The sequence below is a fragment of the Sus scrofa genome, chromosome 2, assembly GCF_000003025.6.
Source record: "Sus scrofa isolate TJ Tabasco breed Duroc chromosome 2, Sscrofa11.1, whole genome shotgun sequence".
In the NCBI taxonomy this organism is placed as follows: domain Eukaryota; kingdom Metazoa; phylum Chordata; class Mammalia; order Artiodactyla; family Suidae; genus Sus; species Sus scrofa.
Genome location: NC_010444.4, coordinates 52,770,796 through 52,781,132, shown reverse-complemented (window position 1 = coordinate 52,781,132; position 10,337 = coordinate 52,770,796). Strand labels below are relative to the sequence as shown.

Here is a 10,337-nt window from a genome sequence, read left to right as displayed (position 1 = left end):
TTTCATAATCCACTCTAGATTTGTGGCCAAAATACCATGTGGCCTCTCAGAGATTTGAAAGATTGATTCTATACCAGTACAACTTCATATTTTAAAAATAGCTTACAGGACTTTATTATTGGAAAATTGTTTAACAAAATCATATACATGGGAAATATCTTAAAATAATCACTCTTACTTTCTTTCTCAGGAGAGAACTGTAACCAAACCATGTATTCATTGTATCAAAATTCACAGAATCAAACATCAAATGCTGATTTTATCCTTGTGGGGCTATTTGGTGAAACCAGACACTCCATCCTCCTCTACACTGTGGTCTTCATCTTCTTCTTGATGGCCCTAGCTGGGAACACCCTCCTCCTCATCCTGATCCATGTGGAGCCCCGCCTGCACACCCCCATGTACTTCTTCATTAGCCAGCTCTCCCTCATGGACCTTCTGTACATATCAGTGACTGTGCCCAAGATGCTCATGAGCCAGGTGACAGGAGATCATAAAATTTCTCCCTCAGGTTGTGGGATCCAGATGTTCTTCTATCTGACCCTCGCTGGAGCTGAGTTTTTCCTTCTGTCTGCCATGGCCTATGACCGATATGCTGCCATTTGCAGACCCCTCCATTACCCACTGCTGATGAACCTGAGAGTCTGTGTATGCCTGGTTTCTGGATGCTGGTTCCTAGGAATGATTGATGGTTTGTTGCTCACCCCCATCACTATGAGTTTCCCCTTTTGTCATTCCAGGAAAATCCTGAGCTTTTTCTGTGAGGCTCCTGCCTTGCTGAAGCTCTCTTGTTCTGATATCTCCCTCTACAAGATGCTCATGTACCTGTGCTGTGTTCTCATGCTTCTCCTTCCCATCATGATCATCTCAAGCTCGTACACCCTCATCCTGTGGCTCATTCACAGAATGAGTTCATCAGAGAGCCGCAGGAAGGCTTTTGCCACCTGCTCTTCCCACATGATTGTAGTGCTGCTCTTCTTTGGTGCTGCTATCTACACATATATGCTTCCTGGTTCCTACCACACAGCTGAACAGGACATGAGGGTGTCAACATTTTACACCATTATAACCCCTGTGCTGAACCCTCTCATTTATAGCTTCCGCAATAAAGATGTCACAGAGGCTCTGAAGAGCAGAATGCCTTCAGGGCTGTGCTTTAGAAAAGCTGTAAAAGGGAAAACCCAGGAATGACCATGTCTTTTTCCCTTTTTATATTATTCATTTCCTTCCTATTTGTCTTTTCCTTTGTCTACTGGTTCCAGGATCTCCAACATGAATCCTGCTATAACTTTCTTCTTTCTTATGCATGAGTCATTTCTCCTCCATCATGTTAACTTTTCATAAATTATCTCCTTATATTTAATGTCTTTATACTCCTTTTATCATGACGTAAAGAAAATAACACATAGTGCCTTTTATCTGATCTCTGATCCCAGATTTATTGATCAGTTTAGTATGAAACTTGGGGGTGAAAACCTTAATTTTAAATGTGGCTTACTGAGAAGAGTCCAGATCCCAGCATAACCCTGGAGGGATTATTGGTGTTCTCCTTCCTTTGTAATACACTGTAACTCATAATTCACATGTGGCAACCACAGAGGTCCAATAAGTACAGCTACATCTCAGTAAAGACAATAAATACATTTTTTTAATCATGAATATGACATTTATAGATAAATACCAATGTTTTAAATACTATTTGACTATCAAAATCGCTTATACCAAATGCCAGTCAACATTAGATTTCATGAGAATTAATATATTCTTATAATTTCAAAGGTCATGAAGATATGGAAAAAAAATTTTTTAATTGTTTTTTGTTTGTGTTTGTTTTTGTTTTTGTTTTGTTTTGCTTTTTAGGGCCACACGTGTAGCATAAGGAAATTCCCAAGCTAGGAGTTACAGCTGCCGGCCTACACCACAGCCACAGCAACACATGTTCTGAGCTGCATCTGTGACCCACATCACAGCTCACAGCAATACCAGATCCCTAAATCACTGAGTGAGGCCAGAGATCAAACCTTCATCCTCTTGGATACTAGCTGAGTTTGTTTCTGTTGAGTCACAATGGGAACTCCCATAAAAATAATTTCATAATGTATGTTTTATGCTTTAATTTACTGTGGGAAGTGGTCCACCATTCTAAAAGTAACAGCCTTGGAGGAGGATGGGTTTTTAGGGAATCCTAATCTTAGTCTTTTTCTTCTTAAACAGGGAAAATTAATAGAAGTTTTAGGAATATTCACCAGTTATTACTTATTTTACTGTATATAATATCTTTAAGTCTACCAGTAGCATCAAGCCATATTATTTTCATGAAAAAAATAATGCTTATGCCTAGTGTTTCTGAAATATGACAAATTTAAAAAGATACATTTACTCTGATCAATGTGCAAGAAGGAGTTTTGGGTTCTATATTTTAGTGTTAATACCATGTGGAACAGACCCTGATCTTGCCATAAGGTGTTCCCATGCCTGCTGCATTTGGATAAATGGACAAATCTTTTCTTCACACGACATGAAAAAATACTTTTGCCTCTCATTTATGATTACTCTTGCAGTGCATGAAAGTATTTTTTCTGAAATTAGAAATAACCCCACCAAGTCAAGAAAAAAACAATACCTAAAAGTAAGTGATGTTTCTCTAGTGGTAGGTAGAATTTTAGTTTTAGAGAAATAGATGTGATTAAAGGAAAAAAAGAAGAAAAATTATGTGTCATTCAGAAATACAAAGTGCACAGAAAAACTAAAATCTTGAGTTTGAATTGGTCCATAAATTGGCTTGCTATTGTGATAAGATGGAATGAAGTGAAAAGGAATAGTCTTGGGTTTACTTCAGTATCTGCCTCTTTAGTTCTCAAGAACTGTGTGACGTTTTTGAGCTTGCCCATGCTCTCAGAGTAGCCTCATATCACTTTTAAGATGGGAAAAGCAGAACTTCCGAATCAAGTTCCTTGAAGTTAGGTGGGATAATATGCAGACATCCCATAACATCTGATCCAAACTATGAGTTTTCCTCCCACCTCTGTACTTCCTACACTCCTTCTATGCCCTCAAGTGGTGAAGAGGTGAGATTGTGTAGGTTCAGAGAGGCTTCTAGCACAATTCTAGCTTTACTATTCAACAGCTCAGTTAAGCTAATTACCCCACTAGTGTCTTAGTTTCTCTGCCAGTAAACTAGAACTATCAATATGAATATCATCAGAGGGCTTTGAATATTGAATGGATTTAACTCACTTGCCCAGCATAGGGCCCAGTCCCTAAAGGGTCTAGATTGCGTTTGCCCCTCTCATGTGTGACTAGATGAAGGTGGCTTTGCCCATGATTCTGTCCCTGTATGTCTGCCATCCTTTGTCATAAATATGAGGGAGCCAGTGGAGACTCTGTCACATGAGAAGATCTCATCAGCTATTTGTTGAACTAAAGAACAATATTTCTGGTATTTTTTTAATCTTCTGATTAATTGGATATTTCCACAGAAGTATTTGATTTATCTGTAAAACCATCTTGTATAAAATGGATAGCATCTTTTTCTCACAAATTTGTATTTTTCAATGATCCTTTGATATAAATGTTAAAAATATCATTTTAGAATTGCTTCTTCTTACATTTTAAAAAATCATCCATGTTTTTGCATCATGAATTTATTCATTTTTCTGCTCCATAGTATTTAATTCATTAACTATACTGTAATTAATTCATATGCTCTGTTGTTGATAAATATTTATGTCATTTTCAAGTTTTAGCAGTTGCAAATACTGCTACTATGTACATTTTTGTATAATGTGTCCTGGTGGTATGAATTTTATACCCCATAATCAATAAACATATCTCAGAATCAATAAGTATCATGTAATTTTCTGGCATTTCAAGTGATATCTTCATTTTCATTGCTGACGATGGTTATTTGTGCCTTCTTTTTGATTTCTTGTTCATTATTAGAAGTTATCTGTATTGTTCATCTTTTCAAAGCACTATCTTCTAGCTTTGTTAATCCTTTTCCTTGTATATTTTGTTTCTTTTAATATCTTAGGCAAACCACTCATTAAAAACAAAATCAATGGGAAAATAATACTCATATAATGATATCAACAAACTAACAATAAAGACACAGAACAGAATTTAATATGCTTTTGGTATAGTGATCATTTGGAGTTTTAACTATTTGTCTTTCAGAAACACAAAGGGCAAAGAAAAACTAAAATCTTGAGCTGTAATTTATCCATAAAAATAGCATTCTGACAATTACTCTTTGAGAAAGCAAATCTTCCTAGACATTTGGAGCATTCATTTATTCACATTTATAGGTTTCCATCTATGTCACAGATGCTGTGCTGTTCACGAGAGACACAGCAGTGGCAACTCTTACCTCAAGGACTTTATTTGCTAGTGGGATAGGAGAGTTGTGTGGACATGAGATCCCAGCCATAAGAACTATGATACAACTCCACCCAAAGAGGCTTGCAGCTTCTAGAAGGAAACCCCAGATTGGAGCAGTGATCTTAAAGGAAAATTAGAAACATGGAAAGACATTAAAGAACATTTCAAAGAGAGGATAAGCATGTGAACAAATATGAGTATAAAAGATGCAGTGTAAATTTCAAGAAGGTGTAAGTACCAAATTTGAGTATGCATGTTAACAGTAGAATGAACAGGGAAGATGTAAGAATGTGTATTTTATATATTAAATTAAGTATATGGGAGTTCCCGTTGTGGCACAGTGGTTAACGAATCCGACTAGGAACCATGAGGTCGCGGGTTCGATCCCTGCTCTTGCTCAGTGGGTTAACGATCCGGCGTTGCTGTGAGCTGTGGTATAGGTTGCAGACGCGGCTAGGATCCCGCGTTGCTGTGGCTCTGGCGTAGGCCGGGGGCTGCAGCTCCGATTCGACCCCTAGCTGGGAACCTCCATATGCCGCGGGAGCGGCCCAAAGAAATAGCAAAAAAAAAAAAAAAAAAAAAAGACAGAAAAATAAATAAATAAATAAATAAATAAATAAAGTATATTATTTTCTTTTCTGTGGAAAGGTTCATTTGTGCTATATATTAAATTCCAGATATAAGTGATATCATATGGTATTTGTCTTTTTCTTTCTGACATACTTCACTCAGGATGAGAGTCCCTAGTTCCAGCCATGATGCTGCAAATGGCATTATTTCATTCTTTTTTATGGCTGAGTGGTATTCCGTTGTGTATATATACCACATCTCCCTAATCCAATCATCTGTTGATGAACATTTAGGTTGTTTCCACGTTTTGGCTATTGTGAATTATGATAATGTGAGAAAAATAATGTATACATGTATGTGTAACTGGGTCATCTTGCTGTACAGTAGAAAATTGACAGAACACTGTAAACCAGCTATAATGGAAAAAATAAAAATCATTATAAATGAAAAATAAATAAATAAATAAATAATGTGTATTAAATTAAACTAAATATACTAAATATACTAAAACTAAATGCATTTATATATTAAATATGAATGTACCTTAAAATACATTTTCATTATCTAATTTTAAATTACACTAAACATAGGGCAAGTAATATACAATTAATTATATTAACATATAATTAATTTATATAAAATTAAATGAATATAAATATATTAATGAATAAATATTAATTTCTCAATGGTTACTCTAAAAGTAGCATGATTGGAGAATTGGAAGAGGGCAAGGATAGAAACAAATATACCTCATATAAAGTGGTTGATCATTCATAAGGGAGAGGTATGGGAATTCCCTATTTTCATAAAAAAATTATTTTTTAATGAACTTTTAATTTTTTTTCTCCTTTTCAATATATCCAGCTGCCACCATGAGATGTCTTATATTTTATTCAAAAACTAGGGCAAAATATATTCTTATCTGTTTTATATTCTTTTTATTGCATTCATTTCAAAATAAAATTATATTGTGAACAATAACATTGGAAATGTGCATAGTTTGAAATCTTATAGTTTATGAAATGTCTGTAAAGGGACCGTCAAATGTCCATCAACCAGACATAGATGTAAAAATTCCCTGCTACCTGGAAGCCCTAAACATGTTATTCAACACCAGCTCTTACCTGACATGTAGTAATTGTCCTGAAGTTGATAAAAATCATTTCCTTGTTTATATTTATAGATTTATTACTTGTTTATGTATCTGTAACTATGAAAATTGATTTGGTTTACATATGTATTGATCACATTGTTTATATTACTGTGACTTTCTTTTAAAATTCCTTATTATTACGTTTTAAAAATTCAACTTGTTGTTGCATCATGGATTTATTCATTTTTTTGCTCCACAGTATTTAATTATTTGACTATGCAATACTTAATCCAAGTACTATGTTGTTGACAAATAAATCTACTATGTACATTTTGTATGTGTGTTCTGGTGGTACGAATGTTTATATCTCATAATCAATGGATACATCACAAAATCAATGAGTATTATATAATTTTCTGGCATCTCAAGTGATATCTTCATTTTCATTGCTGACAATGGTTATTCATGCCTTCTCTTGATTTCTTGTTCATTATCAGCAGCAATTTATCAGCATTGTTCACTTTTTCAAATCACTGTTTACTAGCTTTGTTAATCTTCTTCATTCTCCATTTTGTTTCTTTTATTACCTTTGGTTTTCATTTGCCATTATTTTATATTTTATAGATGTTTAAATCATTGAATTTGAATTTAAAAAATATTAATATGCTGATTTAAGATTCTGTATTCCCTCATATCTGGTGAATTCTATAGGTTTGATACATCAACTTTTTTATTTTGTGCAAATGTTATCTAGACTAATATTTTATAATAGACAACCACATAAGACATTTTCATTTAGCTTTTAATTGAATTTGAATTCTAACACCATTTTCAGAGATTTAATCTTCTCAAAGTGTTTTATACCATAATTCATGGATCTTTTGTGTATTCAATTTTGGGGAATATTCCATATGGTCCACTGTTGTTGAATGTAGTGTTTTTCAGCCAGCAGCTGAAACTTTACATTTTTAAGTTCTCCTCTTGTTCATTAACAGAAAGAGGTGACATATATATAATGACAAATCACTCCTGTTAATGCGTTAACACCACATCAAACTTTAAAACCTACTTGGGTAAACTACACAACTACAAGTCTCCTGGAAATACCAGATCAGACTATTTCATTCTTGTTTTCCTAAAAAGAAATGAGATTGATTCTGTCTATAAATGTTCAGGTTGTCACTCCTCCAACTACTTCTAACTGGATCAGTTATATTTACATCAGTGACACTGGACTAATAGAAGGGGCTAAAAGTGACACTGGACTAATAGAAGAGAATATATATACGACAATGCTAAGTGGTTCCATTCCCTTGGACAGTGTAACCCAAGCAGTGACTCTTTCTGGACTATAACCAAAATGTTACCAAACATAACCTGGTTCATACCTCTGCTTGGAGCCCTAGTCATAATAACTATTTTACTGACCTTTGATCTTGACCTTGTAATATACTTGTTAAGTTTGTCACTTCCAGACTACAGCAGTTTTGCTACCAGGATAATAGTGATGCAGGGATTACAGCCACACCTCAAAACTGATCCTGCCTGAATAACAGAAAAAAATCACCCTGGGAGAACTTGACAAGACAAGGCAAGAGTTTTGTGGCCCCAATTAGGTAAAGTCTGTGAGCCCCACACCAGCCTAAAGAAGCTACAGAAGATAGACCATCACCCTTCATCTTCCCAATAAGGATTTAGTGGATTCACATCTCTCAGGGAGGATTTGAAGCAGAAGGTAGAAGGGTCCCAGGCTGAACAACTTTAATATGTTCCCAGTGGAGAGATAACTTCAAGATAAAAGCTGCATCCTTCTTGGATAAAAGATAGAGACCATCTATCTCTCATTCATGAGGTGAAGGAGATATCCAGAACTACAAATTTGAAGAAAGTTTCCTCAGGGGTCAGAGAAAGGAGGGCACCAGATCACAGTATATCCTGCCAACCTACCAGAGACTCTTAGGTTAAAATCCATCCTGAGGGCAGGGCCCTGAGTCAGGCTAAGGCCAGATGAAACGAGATGATTGGCCAAGTAAGCCTGGAAGGACTTCCCCCATACAGGTGATTTAAATAACCTCCAAAGCATGCATTTTCTCAATTCCTCTCTTGTTGTTTCTCTCTGTCTCTATCTTTTTTCTCTCCCCCTCACACCACCACCCCCAGGCTGTCTGTGCTTTCTCCACACCTATCTTCTCTCTTTAAATAAACACTTATTTGCCTCATCAAAAAAAATTGTGCACTTCATTTTTAAAATTTTTCTTTACATCACTGTCAATTATACAGGAGGAAATATGTTAAAATTGCCTACTACATTTTTTTCTCTTTAGTTTCATCTAATTTTACTTGATATATCTTAGAGGCATTATATAAAAATCATAACATTTTCCAAATGTCATTGTACATTTTATTTTCATTATTTTTGTATATTTTGTTACGTAGAAGAGATTTTCTTTGTTTTTATTGAAATTTTTTTCTGTCTTGTCTAATTAATCAACTTTTTTTAGGTTATGCTTTGTATAAAATATCTCCATTAAAAAAAAGTTATGGCATTGCTGTGAGCTGTGGTATAAGTCACAGACATGGGTTGGATCTGATGTTGCTGTGGCTGTGGTGTAGGCTGGCAGCTGTAGCTCTGATTAGACACCTAGCCTGGGAACCTCCATATACCAAGGATGCAACCCTAAAAAAAGGCAAAAAAAATTAATCCCTCTATACAACGTTAAAAGTAGATAGGACTTTAAGATGCCCAAATACACTTTCCCTTTTCTAACACATATGCTAGTCTTGTCAGCTATTTTTGTATTTCTCCCTTTTACTTGGTAAAGGTATGAATAGAAATTTCTCCAAAGAAGGCATATAGAAGGCCATTAGACACATGAAGAGATGTTCACCACCCAATAATTATCAGGTAAATGCAAATCAAATCTACATTGAGATATCACTTCAAACCTGTCAAAATGTCTATTATCAAAAAGAATAAATAGCAAGTATGTAGACGAGGGTGTGGAGAAAAGGGAACTCAAGTACACTATTGATTGGAATGTAAATTTGTACATCCACTATGGAAAACATTATGGAAGTTCCCAAAAAAAGTTAAAAATGAAACTGCCAAATGATCTTGTAATTCCACTCCTGGGTATTTACCCAAAAGGGAAAAAACACTAATTATAAAATATATTCGTGAAAGAGACAAGAGAAAATGGTAGAGGAATAGGATATTAAGCTCACCTCCCCTCATAAAAACATTAAACATACATCTACAGAGATTTCCCGCCATGACACAGTGGGTTAAGAATCCAATTGCAGAAGCTTGGGTAGCTTCAGAGATTCAGGTTTGATCCCTGGCCTGGGTATGTGGGTCAAAGGATTTGCATTGCTGCAGCTGTAGCCCAGGTCACAGCTGTGGCTCAGAATCAATCCCTGGCTCAGGAATTTCCATGGCTTCAACTGCAGCAAAAAAAAAAAAAAAAAAAAAAAAAAAAAAATACCTACAATGAAACAATCTACACAGAACATGTAATAAGTGTTGACAAAAGACATCAAAATTCTTAAAATCCAAGAAAATCTCCAAGAGGCTAAGTAGATTAAGAGGAAAAAGCAGGGAAAGTAGATAAAAGAGAGAGATATAGGAACAAAGACAGAACATGTGCCCCGGGGAGGGAGCTGTGAGGGATAAAAAGTCCCCACACCCTGGCAAGCTCTCTCACTGGTGGGGAGGTTAGCCTGAATGGAGGGGTATCTTTGGAGTTTAGAAAATACAAGCAGGCAGTTTGAAAGGGGAAGTATGCAGAGGGTCAGTACCATGGCATTTTTGCACTGCCCAGCCTCATCCACTGTAACAGGTGAAGGTGAGTGGAGGCTGGTAGCTGAAACTCAGGATGCAGAAGTCATATTCAGGTAGATGACCAGGGTTGGCTGCATGTGGAGAGCCTAAAAAGGTGCCATTTTGGGGGGAGGGGGCTTTAGAGGAGAGATTTGGGGCTTCCACTAGAGCTTCGTCCTTTGTGAGTGCTTTCAGGCAACAGGAAACCACCTACTAGAGTATGGGGCAGGTGCAAGCTCTGGCACCATTGTTAGTTGCAGATGCTAGTGGCTCTAGGAGAACATTGGAAGGCAGGGACTTAGCTCTGACTCTGAGATCTCTGAGTGCCTTAACCCCAGATACCCCAGCAAAAACTGAAAGTAGGTGCCAGTTCCTATCCCCTCAGTCCTGGGAACTCTCTAACACCAGTCATCGATGAGAAAACCTCCAGAATCACCTGAATTCACTCCTGCTGCCCCAGGAGTGCAGGGAGTT

General features: G+C 36.2%; 1 protein-coding gene across 1 annotated transcript; it reads left to right on the top strand.

Annotated features, from left to right (window-relative positions):
* Window positions 211-1,561, top strand: LOC100516426 (olfactory receptor 2T3-like). The gene is made up of 2 exons (XM_003124222.2): window positions 211-1,132; window positions 1,533-1,561. The coding sequence occupies exons 1-2, from the start codon at window positions 211-213 to the stop codon at window positions 1,559-1,561; spliced, it is 951 nt and encodes a 316-aa protein (XP_003124270.2).

Coding starts and splice junctions, on each gene's coding strand:
- LOC100516426 (XM_003124222.2), top strand. CDS start 211: ATGTATTCATTGTATCAAAATTCACAGAATCAAACATCAAATGCTGAT. Junction 1,133..1,532: donor TGTCACAGAGGCTCTGAAGA/GCAGAATGCCTT, acceptor ATAACCCTGGAG/GGATTATTGGTGTTCTCCTT.